Below are 23,033 nucleotides of genomic sequence, written 5' to 3' on the forward strand. Positions count from 1 at the left end.
CACATAATCCACAAAAATTTTATTCGAACTAGGTTTAAACAAGTGAGTTGTGGAAAGAGCAAGAGAAGCTCCAGACCTGTGATGGATGCACAGGGAGCACACTGTGATAACTAATCTGCCCAGATAACAATGATTTGAGTAACTTTGTATGTTAAATACCAGCATCTTTATAATGAAAATGCAATCTATATATCCTTTAGAGATTTGCAAATATAAGGAACACTGACATTGTGGTATCAGTGTTAAGTGGAAAACTACTTTTTAAAATTTTATAGAAATTAAAGGGTCAGCTAGTTAACTGGAAAGCCCTTGAGTCACTTCATCCCTTTAGAAGCATGAGATCCCATGATATCATGTGGAACATGTTATATATGGTGCTGCTTACGGTCCAGTCAGAAACTTAGAAACCGCACTCTCCCCATACCTGTGCTTCTTACTGTTTAACTGAACTTTTTTAATGACACTAAATGTGTCATCAACTTCTCCATCTGTGAAGACAAAGAGCTGAAAAACAAAGAAAATGATGCATTCAAGTTTCTGTTGAGTTCATCAGAGGGCAGCAGCATTGGTCCTCCATGGTCCACAACTATTTCCAGTCCTTGTAACTCCTTCACACGGGGCTCGGGACCATAGTGCTCCACTGTCATTTACATGTGGCCACAGACACTCTTTACTGGGAAGCGTTTCATACCCTGGAAAGTTTCACATCCTCCCCAAGGACCTAGCATCTTAAACTTTCGAGGTACCACAAAAGACTGTAGACTCCATGCCCTCAAGGAATAGAGGAAGAACACTGCTTCTGATATGTTTTCTCTTCATTCTATGGCAGACGGTTTAAATTTACACACTATTTACACAATTATACTAGGAGAACTGGTCAGTGGAAAATTTCACAGTTTTTTTTCTCTCAGCTTGGCTCTAAAGCTCACCTGTAAGGGATGTCCAGGAATGGAGGGAGCTTTGTAAATAGCGCAGAGTGATGTCAAGATTTCAGTGCCCCCTAGGTCTGCTTTTAAATGCTTCACCCTTTGCACTGCCTCCTCCATTGTTTCCTGAGTGTACTTCACACTCTCCCTTAGAGAAACAAGCATATCTAGTCACATGGCAATACTGCACATTGCTATTCCTATTGCAAAATTACTATCACAAAAAAATTGTTCCTAAAACCCCCAGTGTAGAGGACTACTCTGTACTAGTCAGATTAAAATTACAGCCCCTCATTTAAAGTACATTCTTTCACAATCCAATGTCTTCCCACAAACTTACGGAAAAAATTTTTCATAGGAAGATCCAAATCCATAGATGTTGAAATAACAACCCATAGGCAAACTCTTCAGCAACAGCAGCAGAGTTTCCTGACGATGAGAGAAGATGAGGAGATGGAGTGAGAGAAAGCTCTACCAAACATCCAAACCCTGGTCTGATTCCTAATGGTATAAAAAGACATCATCTTTTGTCACCTTTCATTTCAAGGCAGAGATTAGAGTGGCCATGCTCGTTACTGCTCAGATGAAGAATGGACCTACAGCTATGACTTGACCATACACATGCCCTTCCCAGCCATCCTCACATGGCACTGCTGAACAATGAACAATGAAGATTCTGGCTTTACCTTGGCAGCCTCTATGCGTGGCTGAGAATTCTGATTGCTCATGGGAAATCCCATACTTCCAGAGCGGTCCATGAGGAACACAAATTCTCCACAGGCCTTTGAGAGTTCCATTTCTGGGATGTCTGGATAGAAGCTCACCATTGCAGAAGGAGCTCCCATCAAACTATCTGTATAGAAAGGAGAAAACCCTATAAGGTACAAGGAAATTCAGGTGCTCTAAAGTCTCCAAGAACCAATCATCAATTCAATACAGAACTGAGAAAACTCAAATACAAAGTTTGTTCTTTTTGTGCTGTGTGCAGGAGTAGCATTATTTGGAATGTGTAAAGTGCTTTTCTCCACACACTGACAGACAGTGGTTTTCACGACTCTAGCATTCTTCTGAGAAGCCAGATGCTCATGAGAATGATGGGAATGGATGTCCACACACTTTAGAACAGGGACATGTAGGCAGTAGACAGTTCTCCATGTGTAGTGTAGGCTACTTCTTTCAAACCAATTCAAATGTTTTCACTTCATAAGTCAGAGCTTCCTTGTTTATAATTGAGCACCTCTTCTTCTTATCCCCAGTTTCATCTTCTGAAACAACAGGGTAGTAATTCATACTATAGGGTTGTTGTAAGTTTAGGTGATACAATATGCTTATAGAATTCAAGGTAGGGCTTAACTGACACTGAGCTGTTAATTAAAATTTTCTACATTTTTCTTCTTTTAAATTTGTGCAAATTAACACTTTAAGTTTATCATATTATTTAGTTTAGAGTGTTATGTCTCATGTTGATTATCATATTAACGGTTTTATGAGCCAAGCTGCCTCTTAAGCTTCTCTTGTATTTCCAAAGGGTATGAGAACAAGAATAAACCTGGCAAAATACATGCCCTGGGAAACAAGGATTAGAAATCACAAATGGAAGAGATTATCAAAACTGAAATATGACCAGTTATGTCCCCTGAGAGGCTTTCTGGACACCTTATCACAGAAAAGAGATGAAAAATCTTTGAGACCAAAGGGGATGGCAGCTATTACATAGTAAGTCACAACATCATGAGTTTCTATATCATGGATTAAAACATTCCTGACTGAAAACCAAGTCTGAGTTTAAATACTTCATGAGAATCCAAAACAGAGACCAAGAAAATCAACAGTAACAGATAGAGAAGAGCTACAGGGAGATGAGGAAGTTACAAGAAACCCAGAGAAGCTGGAATTCCCCTCAGTGACCTCAGAGAGATTTGGCCAAATAATGAGGGAAGTAGAAAAAGCCCCTATGTGTGGTTCAGTGTGAAGTCACCTTTACAGATATTGATAATGTTATATGTGCAGTGGTTGGCTATGGAAACTCAGCTTCTTGGTAAAGAACTCACAGGGCGTTGACAATTACAGCAGCATAAGCCCAAGCCCAGCTGTCACACTGTGAACACAACTGGCCCCCAAGGAACTTCTATATATCCAACCTGCAAATAAAGATTTGCAGCAACTTTGTTGGGTTGTATGATGATCTCTGCACCCCAGTGCAGAATGGGTCAGAAAAAAATTCAAAGAGAGCAAAACACCTACGTGGGCTGTGCCAGCTTGAATAAAAGTTAAGTGCGCTTATAAGGAAATGTTCTAAGTGACAAACACTAGATGGACATAAGAAACAAAACTCACTGACAAGCTAAATTAGGTCTATCAAAAATTCAAGTATGCCAAAAGAAATAGTTTGAGCTGGATTCTTGTAATTTTTGTTTTTCAAAGTTGAATTTCTACTGGACACAGAGGACCTAAATAAACTCTGAGTTTAATTTGCTCATTCCTCTTACTACTAAGACCAAAATGAAAGAACCGGCAGCAAAATTACATCCAGGTATGGTGAACTAAAGAATAAAACATAATTACTTAAAGTGAAATTATTATATTTCTAAGAACTACTATTTACATATTTTCTGCATTATAATACTGCTATTTTCCTAATCCAACTATTATTTTATAGTAATATTAGTAATGAAAGCTACTTTCCTATCCCATTATTTTGAGACCTTCTATGTAAAATTTTCAATCTAAAGTTTTCGTTGTACATTATCATAGTAATGACATTATAACTCATTATATAATGGGTGGGATGACAAAAGTAGTTACTGAATTACATTTTTCATCACTTAGTAATGTTGGATTTAATATAATTATAATATCAGTCAATATCACCTGCATATCAGGTAGACATCTACATTTATTTGAGAAGAAATATTGTAAATATTAGAATTATTGAAATGAATATTTGCTCTATTGTTTGCACACTTATTGTTTCAAACCAGTTGGAACAAACTGATTTGTTTCAACATAATTTGACACTGTAAACTCACCACACAATGTAAACCATGAGACTTCATCAGATTTGGACATCACTGATTCTCCCATATGAGAAGTAGTCACAAGATTATATTTATTTGTCATTTTTGTAAGATCAGTCATTGCCACATGTTAATAATGGGTTTGTGTATTTTCTTGTTAATTATTTAGTCATATTTCCCTCTAATTATGTAGTGATCTATGCAAATTAGCCTATGGTCCATAATCACCTGATTACCTGTGAAGCCCAATCATTATGCCATGTGAGAGTGAAAAGTCAGTTATCTTAATGACTGTATTCTGATCCTGCGTAGAGGTAGAAAACCCAGGTTAACTTGGAGTTACATCTTAGAAAGCGACCAAAGTGGGAGACAGAAAATACCTGGCTTCATGTCCTGCATCCCCATCTCCACAGCTACACTGGGGCTGTGCACTTCATTGTAGTATATCAGGAGTTCCACATCCCGGTCAAACTTGTGTCCTTCAGCCAAGGAAACCTGAGTAGGAGACCAGCAGAGAAGCCATGTTAGAACTGCCACTGGTCACTTCCTGAGATAAGGTTAGAATTTGGGCTTCTTCCATTGGGAGCACAATCAGAAGTAACAGGAAAGACTATGGAAAAGGGTTGACACTTTCCCCAGATCAGGGAAGGTAGATATTGTGTCTCTCCAAGCATGGCCAGAAGATGCAAGGGAGATGTGGGATGAATGAATGATGACCAAGTCAACAATGAAGACAGAGGGCACTGACAATAGTGTTCTCTTTCTCTTCACCTGAGCAGATGTCTTGTCATCAGCCAGGTACTGCATAGGACTCAAGGAGCAGTTAGACTGGACCCTCTCAATGCCATGCTGGGAAGTGATGGTAGCAACCATACTGAGTGTGTAGGGAAGGTCCTCCAAAGGGACCATAGGAGTCTTTATATTCAAGCAACTCTTCACTGACTGTTCTATAAAAAAATACATTAATTATGTTTCCCATGACAACAATTTCCAAGACAAACATAACTTTGTATTTTTCCTCAGCCTTTCTATGTCTAGTTTTCAAAGGCAGAAATGACTTACCAGAGAGCTGGTATCTTGGATTCAAGATGGCTGGGAGCACATAGCGCAGGGCCCCATCTGTCTCCAGAGGCAGCTCCTGCACATACCTCAGGGTCACTGCCACTTTGGCCCCAGGCTGGAGGTTCCCAACATTGCAAGAAAAGACATCCCTGGAGTAGTCATCCTCTTCCAATAAGTAAGCTTCATAGCCCTGGGAGAGGGCATCCTCATAGATGCTATGGGCCTAGAGCAAGGGCAAGGTAAGTTGAAAGGAAATCACAAGGGTTCAAGAAAATACTAATTGTTCAGACGGAGTGTCATGGATTCTATGCACTATGCACAATTATTTTAGTAGCTTCTACCCGATTGTCTCTGTCTTATTGATTTAGACAAATCATAATTAGACATGATAGAAAGACAGAACAGGCAACATCAGTACTTATGAATTGTTGATAAAGATAATAGTAGAATGCAATTTGAAAGACAGAAGAAAAGAGATAACAAACTCATCCCTCCAACCTGCATCTTTTCCTGCAATTCGGCCACAATTTTCTTCCCATCCACCAAGGCTTCAAAGCTGTAGACAGCAGAGTCTTCATCCATGGGGAACACAAAGATTGCCTCCAAGGGGACTTTCTCCTCATTCTCATAATTTAAGGTTGCAGAGACACTAGCCACAAAGTCATTGATGGATAAAGTTACTGAGATGCTCTTCAGTGGCACTGGGGAAGGTACAAATGTATAGGAGATCAGCAAACTTTACTATACTGGCAACATAGATGAGGAGTTTTGCTGGGTCCAGTGACCTCATCACTATGAGTTATAAGTCAGGCTTACCTGGTTGCTTGTTGCCAGTGATTAGACCACAGTGCTGCTCCATGGTGACTGCCTGTGTCTGTGCAAATGACACATATTTAAGAGAATTTTGATAGAGTTACAGCATCGGTAATACAGCTTCTGTTTTCTCTTGCAGGAGCAGCTTCAAATTCTTAGTGTGGGAATAAGGATCCATGGAGGGGAATGCTTGTGGTGACTCTCCTGATTAATGCTTCTCAGGTGGGGAGGCTCTAAGTGTCCACTAACAGGAAATCACCAAAATCACCTTAAATCTCCTTAAAGTGCTCCAAATACCATTCTATATTTACAAACAGTGTTAAGTGAACTGTCCACAGGAACCTGAACAGGTCCCATAATTTAACCTCATCATTCTTAATCCAGTATAAGAGGCATTTCTAATATTTTATTTACTCTTATGTTGTATATAAGAGTGTGCCTGCACTTCTGTGCATCATGTCCAGGAAGATACTCTTACACATAACATACTACACAAAGCAGAGGTCAGAAGAGGATATTGAATCCATGGGGACTGGATTTACAGATGGTAATGAACTGGCATGTAGAACCTAGGAGCTTCACTTTGGTTCTACTGAAGAGAAAACAGAGCTCTTAAAGACAGAGTAATCTCTTCAGTGCCCATTCCCTGTTCTTCCCATGAATAATTGTGTGATCCAAACAGCACTCTATATTATGCTTCTCTTACTTATTCACTTTTCTTTAATTCTTAGCAGTGAAACTAACCACTGTTTTGTTTTTTAGTCCAACACAGAGAGTAAATAAGTGACATGGTGTCATCTGTATCATCTTGTCTGCCCCCCAACACCTTTCACATAGCAACCAGTGCTCAGAAAACAGGGAGAAGTTTCAGTAAGTTTCTAAGAGCCTGAGGTCATGAGGACTACTGCAAGTCGGTGTCTTCTGTCCATGACAGGGCCACTGTAATCATGAACTCAAAGCAGGTTTTCTTACATGCACAAGACATGTACCATCGATCCAGTCAATATTTCTGCATAGATCTGGGAGCGGTGCATGCAATCCTGTCCTTACCTCTAAATGTTTGTCTTTGATACTACTTGGAATGGGGCAGTCATTTTTCTCCAAGGACTTGGTCCATGGTAGGTAGCCCACACTCCAGTTGATGACCCTGCACTCATGTACATATTGGGAACATTATGGGATTCAATAGGTTGAGAAAAATAAAAGAATAGGCTTTTGGGAGAGGGACTTTTTACTGGTCAGGAGAAGCTGGAAGGTGAAACTCAAGGGGATATAATAAATATATGGTATACACCTATAAAATTTTCAAAAGATAAATTGAAAATATTCATTTTAAAAGATATTCTAAGATATAAAAAGAACATATGTACAATATTTTTCTCTATTTTAAAACAGACTTTCCTAAATATATTTCATGAATTATGGTTTTGTACAAATCTTGAATGCAATTGAAGAAAAAGAGATGGTTTAATTTTACAGGTTATGATTTACATGATTATTTTATCCACAGAGTCTAGAGATTGGGGTAATCTGAATTATGGTCCAAAATAAACCTTGAAGCTGTTATGGACCTTTCAAAACCTGACCCCTTGCTAGCTTGATTCTCCCTGTTGTCACTGTATGTGATCACAGTGGCCAACAGTAAGAAGGGTGGTTTCCCCCTGGAAATTTGTCCTAAGGTCCCTAAATGCACAACAAGGTACACATCATTCTTGTTCAGATGCCAAGGACGAGTCCCCTAGAACTCCAGGCTTCACTTTCAGATCTACAGGCTTGAAAATATTCTGGAAAGATTAGCTTTCCATCCCTGATAATCCCAATCAGCAATTCTGAAAGCTATACAGGGCTGTTGCTAGGTCCTTCAGGTTGAGCCTAATGACTATTTAAATCTCTCAATCTGTGGTGATGGCCCAGTGCAAAAAAAATTGTCAGCTTGTCCTGAGTTCCATAGCTAAGCCTTAGGCCAGGCTGAAGCCTGGGGACACCTCCTGAGTCTCTCTATAAACCAAACCTCTGATATCAGTGGTGTTTCCTAGAGATTTCCTATATATTTCAGTCAAAGAATGGGCTGTTTTCTACATCTGTTATTTTGAGCTATTGGAAGAGTCTGACCGCATTAGAAAGGCTCAGAAATGGCCATTATTACAGAGGCAGCAGCTAAGCAAGAAAGAGGAGGACAGTAAGCCCTGGGAAGTACTTTCCCTGGGAACCAGTAGGTGGACCTGGAGCAGGGGGAGAAGAATTTCTACTGACAGCAGCAGGAAGCTTACAACAGGACACTCACTGAGAAGCAGCTCAGCTTCAGGATGGACTGAATCTGAGAGCAGAGATCTCAGGCTGGCAGTGAACTCTGCAGGAGACCAAGGGGGGAAAAAGGAGGACTAGGGTCCCCTACAATGAAACACTGATTTCCTAATCCAACCTTCGAACAATTTCCCTCTCTGAGTCTTTCACCCTCTCCCAACCATTTCCTTAGTCTGTAAATTGTGTCAAGTGTTCAAAGGCCTTGAGAAAAAGAAAGACAGGCTCCAGAGGTGGCTAAAGTTACAATCCTAAACTAGGTGCCTCTATAGAGCTAACAACTTTCAGTCAGTACCAGCTCAAGTACAGGCAGGGGTGAGTCACCCGGCCACATCTGCATATCCTGGCTGTTTCCTGCTTTTGGGAGTGAGGAAATCTGTGCTTTAAATCCAGAAAACTGATTATAGTGTGGACTGAAGGACCTTGAATAAATGTAATACATAACCTCTCTAACCAGGCCGTCCTGACAGATATTCACAAAAGGCACAAGTTCCATCTCTCCGACATGAATAGAGAACGTTCATGGCCTGCAATGGATCTGGTGGGTGGAGAAGGAAAGCTCCATATCCTTAGGACAAACATACCTAAAACTGAGAAGGAAAACAAAAACAAACAAACAGACAGACAACAAAGACCTATTTTGTGAGGTAGAGGAAGAGTGAGAAGAAGAGGGATTAAGAGAGAAGAGAAAGAAAGAGATGCAGTGGAGGGGGTGAACCTGAAATTAAGATCATTTATGTGTTATCAACTTAGAAAAATCTCCAGGTAACACAAAGCAGGATGAGTTTCTAAAAGGCACTTACAGTTCTTTGTGGGGTTGCCTAGAATAAGAGGCTCTTACCCTGTAGATGCAGCAGGTAGGGTTCTCTCCAGAGAGCAGAAGAGAGTCTTTACCCACTTTCTCAAATCTCCTCTGCTTATAGCAGCTTGTAAAAGAAAGTGAAAGCAGCTACAGTCAAACTTCCAGGAAGACCTGCCCCCTTCTAGGGACCAGCTATAAAGTTTCAATTGCACGATAAAGGGATGGACTGAAAATTCTCAGCCTGGTATTAGATTTCTGCTTCTGTGTTGAGGAAAGTGTTTTGCTGGAAATTTAGGGAAATTGCTTCAAACTAAAATCAATCAGAAGAGATGGAGAGGGACATTGGAGCACTAGACTGAAGTCTCATGATCCAAAGGAGGAGCAGAAGGAGAGTGAGCACGAGCAAGGAACTCAGGACCGCGAGGGGTGCACCCACACACTGAGGCAAAGGGGATGTTCTATCGGGAACTCACCAAGGCCAGCTGGCCGGGGTTTAACTGAACTTTTTTTTTTTCTAGCCATTTTTTTTTATTCTTTTTTACTTAAAATTTCCAACTGCTCCCCGTTTCCCATTTCCCTCCCCCTCCTCCCACATATTGCCCCCTCCCCCTGTTCCCCTCCCCCTATCCCCACTCCACTTCTCCTCCCCCTAGTCCACTCCCCCTCCCTCTCGATACTGAAGAGCAGTCCAAATTCCCTGCTCTACATGAAGACCAAGGTCCTCCCACTTCTATCTAGGTCCAGGAAGGTGAGCATCCAAACAGGCTACGCTCCCACAAAGCCAGTTCATGTATTAGGATCGAAACCTAGTGCCATTGTCCTTGGCTTCTCATCAGCCTTCATTGTCTGCCTTGTTCAGAGAGTCCAGTTTCAACCCATGCTTATTCAGTCCCAGTCCAGCTGGCCTTGGAGAGCTCCCAATAGATCAGTTCCACTGTCACAGTGGGTGGGTGCATCCCTCGTGGTCCTGATTTCCTTGCTCATGTTCTCCCTCCTTCTGCTCCTCATTTGGACCTTAAGAGCTCAGACGGTTGATCCAAATTGGGTCTCTGTCTCTCTCTCGATCCATCGCCAGATGAAAGTTCCTGTGCCATTCTCCTTGGCCTCTCGTCAGCTCTCATTGTCCACCACATTCAGAGAGTCCGGTTTTATCCCATGTTTTTTTCAGTAGCAGTCCAGCTGGCCTTGGTGAGCTCCCAATAGATCGGCCCCCCTGTCTCAGTGGTTGGGTGCACCCCTCATGGTCCTGACTTCCTTGTTCATGTTCTCTCTCCTTCTGCTCCTCATTATAACCTTGGGAGCTCAGTCCGGTGCTCCAGTGTGGGTCTCTGTCTCTATCTCCATCCATCGCTAGATGAAGGTTCTATGGCGATATGCAAGATATTCATCAGTATGATTATAGGATAGGTTCATTTCAGGTTCCCTATCCTCAGGTGCCCCAATGAGCTAACTGGGGACATTGCCCTGGGCTTCTGGTAGCCATTCCAGGTTCAAGTCTCTTGCCAACCCTTAGGTGGCTCCCTTAACTAAGGTATGAGTTTCCCTGCTCCCCCATCCAACCTTCCTTTACCCCCAATCACCCCGATTCCCCCAGTTCCCCTCATCCTCTCCTTCACACTTTTCTCTCCCCATCTCCCCTCATCCCCATCCCACCCCACCCCCCAAGATTCCCATTTTTTACCCATCAATCTTGTCTATTTCCCATAGCTGGGAGGATATCTATATGTTTTTCCTTGGGTTTACCCTCTTGTTTAGCTTCTTTAGGATCACAAATTATAGACTCAGTGGCCCATATCCATGGCTAGAAACCAATTATGAGTGAGTACATCCCATGATCGTCTTTTTGGGTCTGGGTTACCTCACTCAGGATCGTATTTTCTATTTCCATCCATTTGCATGCAAAATTCGAGAAGTCATTGTTTTTTACCGCAGAGTAGTACTCTAATGTATATATATTCCACACTTTCTTCATCCATTCTTCTATTGAAGGGCATCTAGGTTGCTTCCAGGTTCTGGCTATTACAAATAATGCTGCTATGAACATAGTTGGACATATGCTTTTGTCATATGCTAGGGCATCTCTTGGGTATATTCCCAAGAGTGCTATTGCTGGGTCCAGGGGTAGGTTGATCCCAATTTTTCTGAGAAACCGCCACACTGATTTCCAAAGTGGTTGCACAAGTTTGCAGTCCCACCAGCAATGGATGAGGGTACCCCTTTCTCCACAACCTCTCCAGCAAAGGCTATCCTTGGTGTTTTTGATTTTAGCCATTCTGACAGGTGTAAAATGATATCTCAAAGTTGTTTTGATTTGCATTTCTCTGATCGCTAAGGAGGTTGAGCATGACCTTAAGTATCTTTTGGCCATTTTAACTTCTTCTGATGAGAATTCTCTGTTCAGTTCAGTGCCCCATTTTTTAATTGGCTTAATTATCCTTTTAAAGTCTAGTTTCTTGAGTTCTTTATATATTTTCAAGATCAGACCTTTGTCTGTAGCGGGGTTGGTGAAGATCTTCTCCCAGTCAGTAGGCTGCCTTTTTGTCTTAACGACAGTGTCCTTTGCTTTACAGAAGCTTCTCAGTTTCAGGAGGTCCCATTTATTCAATGTTGCCCTTAATGTCTGTGCTGCTGGGGTTATACATAGGAAGCGATCTCCTGTGCCCATATGTTGTAGGGTACTTCCCATTTTCTCTTCTATCAGGTTCAGTGTGTTCAGATTGATATTGAGGTCTTTGATCCATTTGGACTTGAGTTTTGTGCATGGTGATAGATATGGGTCTATTTTCATTCTTCTACAGGTTGACATCCAATTGTGCCAGCACCATTTGTTGAAGATGCTTTCTTTCTTCCATTGTATACTTTTAGCTCCTTTATCGAAAATTAGTTGTTCATAGGTTTGTGGGTTAAAATCCGGGTCTTCTATATGATTCCATTGGTCGACTGCTCTGTTTTTATGCCAGTACCACGCTGTTTTCATTACTGTAGCTCTGTAATAGAGTTTGAAGTCAGGGATGGTAATGCCTCCAGAAGTTCCTTTATTATATAAGATTGTTTTGGCTATCCTGGGTTTTTTGTTTCTCCATATAAAGTTGATTATTGTCCTTTCAAGATCTGTGAAGAATTTTGATGGGATTTTAATGGGGATTGCATTGAATCTGTTTTCATTACTGTAGCTCTGTAATAGAGTTTGAAGTCAGGGATGGTAATGCCTCCAGAAGTTCCTTTATTATATAAGATTGTTTTGGCTATCCTGGGTTTTTTGTTTCTCCATATAAAGTTGATTATTGTCCTTTCAAGATCTGTGAAGAATTTTGATGGGATTTTAATGGGGATTGCATTGAATCTATAGATTGCCCTTGGTAGAATTGCCATTTTTACTATGTTGATCCTCCCAATCCAGGAGCAAGGGAGATCCTTCCCTTTTCTGGTATCCTCTTCAATTTCTTTCTTCAATGCCTTAAAGTTCTTGTCAAATAGATCTTTCACTTCCTTGGTTAGAGTTACCCCAAGATAGTTTATGCTTTTTGTGGCTATCGTGAAAGGTGATGATTCTCTTATTTCCCTCTCTGCTTCCATATCCTTTGTGTATAAGAGGGCGACTGATTTTTTGGAGTTGATCTTGTATCCTGCCACATTACTAAAGGCGTTTATCAGCTGTAGGAGTTCTTTGGTGGAGTTTTTGGGGTCGCTCATGTACACTATCATATCATCTGCAAATAATGCAAGTTTAACTTCTTCCTTTCCAATTTGAATCCCCTTTATCCCCTTATGTTGTCTTATTGCTATTGCTAAAACTTCGAGAACTATATTGAAGAGGTATGGAGAGAGTGGACAGCCTTGGCGTGTTCCTGATTTTAGTGGGATGGCTTTAAGTTTCTCTCCATTTAATTTGATATTAGCTGTCGGCTTGCTGTATATAGCTTTAATTAAATTTAGGTATGACCCTTGTATCCCTAATCTCTCCAAGACTTTTATCATAAAGGGATGTTGAATTTTGTCAAATGCTTTTTCAGCGTCTAATGAAACGATCATATGGTTTTTTTCTTTCAGTTTATTTATATGATGGATTACATTGATAGACTTGCGTATGTTAAACCAGCCCTGCATCTCTGGTATGAAGCCTACTTGATCATAATGGATAATTTTTCTAATGTGTTCTTGGATTCGGTTTGCCAGAATTTTGTTGAGGATTTTTGCATCGATGTTCATGAGTGAGATTGGCCTGTAATTTTCTTTCTTGGTTGGGTCTTTGTGTGGTTTTGGTATCAGAGTTACTGTAGCTTCATAAAAGGAATTTGGCAATGACTCTTCTGTTTCTATATTGTGAAATACCTTAAGGAGTATAGGTATTAGGTCTTCTTGGAAGTTCTGGTAGAATTCCGCATTGAAACCATCTGGTCCTGGACTTTTTTTGGAAGGGAGGTTTTTGATAACTGCTTCTAATTCTTCACGACTAACAGGTCTATTTAGGTTGTTCACCTGGTCCTGGTTTAACTTTGGTATATGGTATTTATCTAAAAAAGTGTCCATTTCTCTTACATTTTCCAGTTTTGTGGCATACAGGCTTTTGTAGTAAGATCTAATGATTCTCTGAATTTCCTCTGTGTCTGTGGTTATGTCTCCCTTTTCATTTCTGATCTTATTAATTTGCAAATTCTCTCTCTGCCGTTTGATTAGTTTGGATAGGGGTTTATCAATCTTGTTGATTTTCTCCAGGAACCAGCTTTTTGATTTATTGATTCGTTCAATTGTTTTCTGTGTCTCTATTTTGTTGATTTCAGCCCTCAGTTTGATTATTTCCAGTCTTCTACCCCTTCTAGGTGAGTCTGCTTCTTTTTTTTCTAGAGCTTTCAGGTGGGCTGTTAAGTCTACAATGTGTGCTTTCTCTGTTTTCTTTAAGTGGGCAGTTAGTGCTATGAACTTTCCTCTCAGGACTGCTTTCATAGTGTCCCATAGGTTTGAGTATGTTGTTTCTTTATTTTCATTGTCTTCAAGGAAGACTTTAATTTCTTTCTTTATTTCTTCCTTAATCCAGGTATGGTTCAGTAGTTGACTATTCAGTTTCCATGAGTTTGTAGGCTTTCTGGGGGTAGCATTGTTGCTGAATTCTAGCTTTAATCCATGGTGATCTGATGAGATACAGGTGGTTATTAATATTTTTTTGTAACTGTGAATGTTTGCTTTGTTACCGAGTATGTGGTCGATTTTTGAGAAGGTTCCATGAGCTGCCGAGAAGAAGGTATATTCTTTCCTATTTGGGTGGAATATTCTATAGATGTCTGTTAAGTCCATTTGATTCATTACCTCCATTAATTCTCTTATTTCTCTGTTAGGTTTCTGTCTGATTGACCTGTCCATTGGTGAGAGAGGAGTACAAAGTCTCCTACTATTAATGTGTGCGGTTTGATGGCTGCCTTGAGTTTTAACAATGTTTCTTTTACGTACGTGGGTGCTTTTATATTAGGGGCATAGATATTCAGGATTGAGATTTCATCCTGATGAATTGTTCCTGTTATGAGTAGAAAATGTCCCTCTCCATCTCTTCTGATTGATTTAAGTTTGAAGTCAACTTTGTTAGAAATTAGTATGGCCACACCTGCTTGTTTCCTAGGTCCATTTACTTGATAAGCCTTATCCCAGCCCTTTACTCTGAGTAGGTGCCTGTCTTTGTGGTTGAGGTGTGTTTCTTGTAAACAGCAGAATGTTGGATCCTGTTTTCGTATCCAATCTCTTAGTCTGTGCCTTTTTATAGGTGAGTTGAGTCCATTGACATTAAGTGATATTAATGACCAGTGGTTGTTAACTCCGGTCATTTTTTTTTAGTAGTAGATTTTGTGTGTTTCCCTTCTTTGAGATGTGCTGGTAAAGGGTTTCTAGATGTCTGAGTTACTGTGGTCATTGTTGGACTCCTTGATTAGTGATTTTCCTTCTATTACTTTCTGTAAGGCTGGATTTGTGGCTACGTATTGTTTAAATTTGTTTTTATCCTGGAAAATTTTGTTTTCTCCATTTATAGTGAACGAAAACTTGGCTGGGTATAGTAGTCTGGGCTTGCATCCATGGTCTCTTAGTTTCTGCAGTACATCTATCCAGGACCTTCTGGCTTTCATGGTTTCCATAGAGAAGTCAGGTGTAAGTCTGATAGGTTTACCTTTATAAGTAACTTGGCCTTTTTCCTTTGCTGCTCTTAGTATTCTTTCTTTATTCTGTATGCTTTGTGTTTTGATTATTATATGGCGAGAGGATGTTTTTTTTTTGATCCAGCCTATTTGGTGTTCTGTATGCTTCTTGAACCTTCATAGGTATATCTTTCTTTAGGTTGGGAAAGTTTTCTTCTATAATTTTATTAAATATATTTTCTGGACCGTTGAGCTGCGCTTCTTCTCCTTCTTCTATTCCTATTATTCTTAGGTTTGGTCTTTTTATTTGTGTCCCATATTTCCTGAATGTTTTGTGATGAGAATTTGTTGGCCTTGCTGTTTTCTTTGATCATCGTGTTTATTTTCTCTATGGTATCTTCAGAATCTGAGATTCTTTCTTCTATCTCTTGTATTCTGTTGGTTATGCTTGTTTCTGTAGTCTCTATTCGTTTACCTAGATTTTCCCTGTCCAGCTGGCCTTCTGTTTGTGTTTTCTTCTTTGCCTCCATTTCAGTTTTTAAGTCTTGAACTGTTTCCATTATTTGTTTGATTGTTTTTCCTTGGTTTCCGAGGGTATCATTCACTGATTTACTCAATTCTTCAAACTTTCTGTTATACTTCTCATCCATTTCTATAAGGGCATTTTTTACATGCTGTTTAAGGGCGTCAATCACTTTCATAAAGTCAATTTTATCTACTTCTTCATGATTAAGGTGTTCATGTCCTCCTGTTGTGAGGTCGCTGGGTTCTGGTGGTTTCATATAGTTTTTCAGATTGTTGGGTGAATTCTTGCATTGGCGCCTGCCCATCTCTTTCTCCGAATGCTCCCCTATGGATCTTCTTTTACCGGATCAGGTCTCCTTGCCTACTGATGTACTTTCCCAGTGATGGCACCCTGCAATGATAGCTCTCCTGGTGCTCCAGTGATGTCTCTCCTGGTACCAATACAAGATCTCCGTGCCCAAAGACGGCAATCCTGGTACCCAGATTAGCTCTACCACTGATGGCTCTCCTGGTGCCAAGATCAGATCTCCGTGCAGGTTGGGTAGTTCGTAAACAAAGGCCTTACCTTGTTTGGTGCAGGCAGGCCAGTGAACCAAAGGAAGTCTCGCCTGCCTACTTGCCCTGAGGATTTGCCCCCAGCGCCAGACAGACTGAGCTGGATGGTGTTATGTGCCCAAAGAGGAAAGGGGGCAGAAGGAAGAAGGGTTCTGGATGCAAGCTGGGTGGGACAAGAAGAGAGAGGCAGTATGCAGGGTGTAGAGCCCCTGCAGGGAGCCCAGGGAGTATAGGGTGGGGGATGAGGAACTTCAGAGTTCCCTGTCCAGGGCTGCTTCCGCTGCCGCCAGTCAGGTCACAAACTCTCCCTGCTGCTGTCTCTCCTGGTACCTAGATCAGATCTCCGTGCAGGTTGGGTAGTTTGTAAACAAAGGCCTTACCTTGTTTGATGCAGGCAGGCTGGAGAGACAAAAAGCTAACTGAACTTTTTTAATGACACTAAATGTGTCATCAACTTCTCCATCTGTGAAGACAAAGAGCTGAAAAACAAAGAAAAAGATGCATTCATCAAGTTTCTGTTGAGTTCATCAGAGGGCAACAGCATTGTTCCTCCCTGGTCCATAACTATTTCCAGTCCTTGTAACTTCTTCAAATGGGGCTTGGGACCCTAGTGCTCCACTGTCATTTACATGTGGCCACAGACACTCTTTACTGGGAAGCGTTTCATACCCTGGAAAGTTTCACACCCTCCCCAAGGACCTTGTATCTTAAACTTTCCAGGTACCACAAAAGACTGTAGACTCCATGCCCTCAAGGAATAGAGGAAGAACACTGCTTCTGATCTGTTTTCTCTTCATTCTATGGCAGACAGTTTAAATTTACACACTATTTACACAATTATACTAGGAGAACTGGTCAGTGGAAAATTTCACAGTTTTTTTTCTCTCAGCTTGGCTCTAAAGCTCACCTGTAAGGGATGTCCAGCAATGGAGGGAGCTTTGTAAATAGCGCAGAGTGATGTCAAGATTTCAGTGCCCCCTAGGTCTGCTTTTAAATGCTTCACCCTTTGCACTGCCTCCTCCATTGTTTCCTGAGTGTACTTCACACTCTCCCTTAGAGAAACAAGCATATCTAGTCACACGGAAATAGTGCACATTGCTATTCCTATTGCAAAATTACTATCACAAAAAATTGTTCCTGAAACCCCCAGTGTTGAGGACTACTCTGCACTAGTCAGATTAAAATTACAGCCCCTCATTTAAAGTACATTCTTTCACAATCCATAGTCTTCCTACAAACTTACGGAAAGAATTTTTCATAGGAAGATCCAAATCCATAGATGTTGAAATAACAACCCATAGGCAAACTCTTCAGCAACAGCAGCAGAGTTTCCTGACGATGAGAGAAGATGAGGAGATGGAGTGAGAGAAAGCTCTACCAAACATCCAAACCCTGGTCTGATTCCTAATGGTATAAAAAGACATCATCTTTTGTCACCTTTCATTTCAAGGCAGAGATTAGAGTGGCCATGCTCGTTACTGCTCAGATGAAGAATGGACCTACAGCTATGACTTGACCATACACATGCCCTTCCCAACCATCTTCACATGGCACTGCTGAACAATGAACAATGAAGATTCTGGCTTTACCTTGGCAGCCTCTATGCGTGGCTGAGAATTCTGGTTATTCATGGGAAATTCCATACTTCCTGAGCGGTCCATGAGGAACACAAATTCTCCACAGGCCTTTGAGAGCTCCATTTCTGGGATGTCTGGATAGAAGCTCACCATTGAAGAAGGAGCTCCCATCAAACTATCTGTATAGAAAGGAGAAAACCCTATAAGGTACAAGGAAATTCAGGTGCTCTAAAGTCTCCAAGAACCAATCATCAATTCAATACAGAACTGAGAAAACTCAAATACAAAGTTTGTTCTTTTTGTGCTGTGTGCAGGAGTAGCATTATTTTGAATGTGTAAAGTGCTTTTCTCCACACACTGACAGACAGTGGTTTTCATGACTCTAGCATTCTTCTGAGAAGCCAGATGCTCATGAGAATGATGGGAATGGATGTCCACACGCTTTAGAACAGGGCCATGTAGGCAGTAGACAGTTCTCCATGTGTAGTGTAGGCTAGTTTTTTCAAATAATTCAAATGGTTTCACTTCATAAGTCAGAGCTTCCTTGTTTATAATTGAGCACCTCTTCTTCTTATCCCCAGTTTCATCTTCTGAAACAACAGGGTAGTAATTCATGCTATAAGGTTATTGTAAGTTTAGGTGATACAATATGCTTATAGAATTCAAGGTAGGGCTTAACTGACACTGAGCTGTTAATTAAAATTTTCTACATTTTTCTTCTTTTAAATTTGTGCAATTTAACACTTTAAGTTTATCATATTATTTAGTTTAAAGTGCTATGTCTCATATTGGTATCATATTAATGGTTTTACTGAGCTAAGCTGCCTCTTAAGCTTCTCTTGTATTTCCAAAGGGTATATATACCTGGCAACATACATGCCTTAGGAAACAAGGATTAGAAAATACAGATGGAAGAGATTATCAAAACTAAAATTTGACCAGTTATGTCCCCTGATAGGCTGTCTGGACACCTTATCACAGAAAAGAGATGAAAAATCTTCATGAGACCAAGGGGATGGCAGCTATTACATAGTAAGTCACAGCATCATGAGTTTCTATATCATGGATTAAAACATTCCTGACTGAAGACCAAGTCTGAGTTTAAATACTTCATGAGAATCCAAAACAGAGACCAAGAAAATCAACAGTAACAGATAGAGAAGAGCTACAGGGAGATGAGGAAGTTACAAGAAACCCAGGGAAGCTGGAATTCCCCTCAGTGACCTCAGAGTGATTTGGCCAAATAATGAGGGAAGTAGAAAAAGCCCCTATGTGTGGTTCAGTGTGAAGTCACCTTTACAGATATTGATAATGTTATATGTGCAGTGGTTGGCTATGGAAACTCAGCTTCTTGGTAAAGAACTCACAGGGCGTTGACAATTACAGCAGCATAAGCCCAAGCCCAGCTGTCACACTGTGAACACAACTGGCCCCCAAGGAACTTCTATATATCCAACCTGCAAATAAAGATTTGCAGCAACTTTGTTGGGTTGTATGATGATCCTTGCACCCCAGTGCAGAATGGGTCAGAAAAAATCAAAGAAAGCAAAACACCTACGTGGGCTGTGCCAGCTTGAATAAAAGTTAAGTGCGCTTATAAGGAAATGTTCTAAGTGACAAACACTAGATGGACATAAGAAACAAAACTCACTGACAAGCTAAATTAGGTCTATCAAAAATTCAAGTATGCCAAAAGAAATAGTTTGAGCTGGATTCTTGTAATTTTTGTTTTTCAAAGTTGAATTTCTACTGGACACAGAGGACCTAAAAGACTCTGTGTTTAATTTGGTCATTCCTCTTATTACTAAGACCAAAATGAAAGAACCGGCAGCAAAATTACATCCAGGTATGGTGAACTAAAGAATAAAACATAATTACTTAAAGTGAAATTATTATTTGTCTAAAAGAACTACTATTTGCATATTTTCTGCATTATAATACTGCTATTTTCCTAATCCAACTATTATTTTATAGTAATATTAGTAATGAAAGCTACTTTCCTATCCCATTATTTTGAGACCGTCTATATAAATTTTTCAATCTAAAGTTTTCGTTGTACATTATCATAGTAATGACATTATAACTCATTATGTAATGGGTGGGATGACAAAAGTAGTGACTGAATTCCATTTTTCATCACTTAGTAATGTTGGATTTAATATAATTATAATATCAGTCAATATCACCTGCATATCAGGTAGACATCTACATTTATTTGAAAAGAAATATTGTAAATATTAGAATTATCGAAATGAATATTTGCTCTATTATTTGCACACTAATTGTTTCAAACCAGTAGGAACAAACGGATTTGTTTCAATACCACTTGACACTGTAAACTCACCATACAATGTAAACCATGAGACTTCATCAGATTTGGACATCACTGATTCTCCCATATGAGAAGTAGTCACAAGATTATATTTATTTGTCATTTTTGTAAGATCAGTCATTGCCACATGTTAATAATGGGTTTGTGTATTTTCTTGTTAATTATTTAGTCATATTTCCCTCTAATTATGTAGTGATCTATGCAAATTAGCCTATGATCCATAATCACCTGATTACCTGTGAAGTCTAATCATTATTCCATGTGAGAGTGAAAAGTCAGTTATCTTAGACACTGTATTCTGATCCTGCGTAGAGGTAGAAAACGCAGGTTAACTTGGAGTTACATCATAGAAAGGGACCAAAGTAGGAGACAGAAAATACCTGGCTTCATGTCCTGCATCCCCATCTCCACAGCTACACTGGGGCTGTGCACTTCATTGTAGTAAATCAGGAGTTCCACATCCCGGTCAAACTTGTGTCCTTCAGCCAAGGAAACCTGAGAAGGAGACCAGCAGAGAAGCCATGTTAGAACTGCCACTGGTCACTTCCTGAGATAACGTTAGAATTTGGGCTTCTTCCATTGGGAGCACAATCAGAAGTAACAGGAAAGACTATGGAAAAGGGTTGACACTTTCCCCAGATCAGGGAAGGTAGATATTGTGTCTCTCCAAGCATGGCCAGAAGACGCAAGGGAGATGGGGGAAGAATGAATGATGACCAAGTCAACAATGAAGACAGAGGGGACTGACAATATTGTTCTTTCTGTTCACCTGAGCATATGTCTTGTCATCAGCCAGGTACTGCATAGGACTCAAGGAGCAGTTGGACTGGACCCTCTCAATGCCATGCTGGGAAGTGATGGTAGCAAACATGCTGAGTGTGTATGGAAGTTCCTCCAAAGGGACCATAGGAGTCTTTATATTCAAGCAACTCTCCACTGACTGTTCTATAAAAAAATACATTAATTTTGTTTCCCATGACAACAATTTCCAAGACAAACATAACTTTGTATTTTTCCCCAGCCTTTTGATGTCTAGTTTTCAAAGGCAGAAATGACTTACCAGAGAGTTGGTATCTTGGATTCAAGATGGCTGGGAGCACATAGCGCAGGGCCCCATCTGTCTCCAGAGGCAGCTCCTGCACATACCTCAGGGTCACTGCCACTTTGGCCCCAGGCTGGAGGTTCCCAACATTGCAAGAAAAGACATCCCTGGAGTAGTCATCCTCTTCCAATAAGTAAGCTTCGTAGCCCTGGGAGAGGGCATCCTCATAGATGCTATGGGCCTAGAGCAAGGGCAAGGTAAGTTGAAAGGAAATCACAAGGATTCAAGAAAATACTAATTGTTCAGAGGGAGTGTCATGGATTCTATGCACTATGTACAATTATTTTAGTAGCTTCTACCCGATTGTCTCTGTCTTATTGATTTAGACAAATCATAATTAAACATGATAGAAAGACAGAACAGGCAACATCAGAACTTATGAATTGTTGATAAAGTTAATAGTAGAATGCAATTTGAAAGACAGAAGAAAAGAGATAACAAACTCATCCCTCCAACCTGCATCTTTTCCTGCATTTCGGCCACAATTTTCTTCCCATCCACCAAGGCTTCAAAGCTGTAGACAGCAGAGTCTTCATCCATGGGGAACACAAAGATTGCCTCCAAGGGGACTTTCTCCTCATTCTCATAATTTAAGGTTGCAGAGACACTAGCCACAAAGTCATTGATGGACAAGGTTACTAAGATGATCTTCAGTGGCACTGGGGAAGGTACAAATGTATAGGAGATCAGCAAACTATACTATACTGGCACCATAGATGAGTTTTGCTGGGTCCAGTGACCTCATCACTATGAGTTGTAAGTCAGGCTTACCTGGTTGCATGTTGTCAGTAATTAGACCACAGTGCTGTTCCTTGGTGACTGCCTGTGTCTGTGGAAATGACACATATTTAAGAGAATTTTGATAGAGTTACAGCATCAGTAATACAGCTTCTGTTTTCTCTTGCAGGAGCAGCTTCAAATTCTTAGTGTGGGAATAAGGATCCATGGAGGGGAATGCTTGTGGTGACTCTCCTGATTAAGGCTTCTCAGATGGGGAGGCTCTAAGTGTCCACTAACAGGAAATCACCAAAATCACCTTAAATCTCCTTAAAGTGCTCCAAATACCATTCTATATTTACAAACAGTGTTAAGTGAACTGTCCACAGGAACCTGAACAGGTCCCATAATTTAACCTCATCATTCTTAATCCAGTATAAGAGGCATTTCTAATATTTTATTTACTCTTATGTTGTATGTAAGAGTGTTTGCCTGCACTTCTGTGCATCATGCGCAGGAAGATACTCTTACACATAACATACTACACAAAGCAGAGGTCAGAAGAGGATATTGAATCCACGGGGACTGGATTTACAGATGGTTATGAGCTGGCATGTAAAACCTAGGTGCTGCAGTTTGATTCTACAGAAGAGAAAACAGAGCTCTTAAAGACGGATTAATCTCTTCAGTACCCATTCCCTGTTCTTCCCATGAATAACTGTGTGATCCAAACAGCACTCTATATTATACATCTCTTACTTAGTCACTTTTCTTTAATTCTTAGCAGTGAAACTAACCGCTGTTTTGTTTTTTAGTCCAACACAGAGAGTAAATAAGTGACATGGTGTCATCTGTATCATCCTGTCTGCCCCCCAACACCTTTCACATTGCAACCAGTGCTCAGAAAACAGGGAGAAGTTTCAGTAAGTTTCTAAGAGCCTGAGGTCAAGGAGGACTACTGCAAGTCAGTGTTTTCTGTCCATGACAGGGTCACTGTAATCATGAACTCAAAGCAGGTTTTCTTACATGCACAAGACATGTACCATCAATCCAGTCAATATTTCTGCATAGATCTGGGAGGGGTGCATGCAATCCTGTCCTTACCTGAAGAGGTTTGTCTTTGATACTACTTGGAGTGGGGCAGTCATTTTTCTCCAGGGACTTGGTCCATGGTAGGTAACCCAT

General features: G+C 40.5%; 2 protein-coding genes across 2 annotated transcripts in view; both read right to left on the reverse strand.

Moving 5' to 3' along the window:
• The window catches only part of LOC130873445 (von Willebrand factor A domain-containing protein 5A-like), a 25,507-nt gene extending 16,477 nt beyond the window's left edge, over positions 1-9,030 (reverse strand). The window contains exons 1-10 of the mRNA XM_057768285.1: positions 8,961-9,030; positions 5,822-5,879; positions 5,504-5,706; positions 5,006-5,228; positions 4,715-4,890; positions 4,324-4,438; positions 1,613-1,779; positions 1,267-1,355; positions 930-1,074; positions 425-504 (exon numbers count right to left, since the gene is read on the reverse strand). Of these exons, the coding sequence (XP_057624268.1) occupies positions 425-504; positions 930-1,074; positions 1,267-1,355; positions 1,613-1,779; positions 4,324-4,438; positions 4,715-4,890; positions 5,006-5,228; positions 5,504-5,706; positions 5,822-5,864 (1,241 nt within the window). The 5' untranslated portion in view covers positions 5,865-5,879; positions 8,961-9,030. The remainder of the gene's footprint in view (positions 1-424; positions 505-929; positions 1,075-1,266; positions 1,356-1,612; positions 1,780-4,323; positions 4,439-4,714; positions 4,891-5,005; positions 5,229-5,503; positions 5,707-5,821; positions 5,880-8,960) is intronic.
• Positions 8,440-23,033, reverse strand: LOC130873474 (von Willebrand factor A domain-containing protein 5A-like). Its single transcript, XM_057768342.1, has 11 exons — positions 22,953-23,033; positions 21,903-21,960; positions 21,588-21,790; positions 21,090-21,312; positions 20,799-20,974; positions 20,410-20,524; positions 17,710-17,876; positions 17,364-17,452; positions 17,028-17,172; positions 16,541-16,599; positions 8,440-8,500 (listed from the first exon to the last, which is right to left on the reverse strand). Exons 1-11 carry the CDS (start codon positions 23,031-23,033, stop codon positions 8,440-8,442), a joined length of 1,377 nt encoding a protein of 458 aa, XP_057624325.1.

This window comes from Chionomys nivalis, chromosome 4 (assembly GCF_950005125.1).
Source record: "Chionomys nivalis chromosome 4, mChiNiv1.1, whole genome shotgun sequence".
Classification (NCBI taxonomy): Eukaryota; Metazoa; Chordata; class Mammalia; order Rodentia; family Cricetidae; genus Chionomys; species Chionomys nivalis.

Bases quoted from the DNA above. Each gene is read 5' to 3' on its own strand.
- LOC130873474 (XM_057768342.1), bottom strand. From the start codon at position 23,033: ATGGGTTACCTACCATGGACCAAGTCCCTGGAGAAAAATGACTGCCCC. The intron at 21,961-22,952 runs GTAAGGACAGGA...TCATTTCCACAG, and splicing joins TCAAAGACAAACCTCTTCAG to ACACAGGCAGTCACCAAGGA. The intron at 16,600-17,027 runs GTGAGCTTTAGA...TTTGTTTTTCAG, and splicing joins TTGCTGGACATCCCTTACAG to CTCTTTGTCTTCACAGATGG.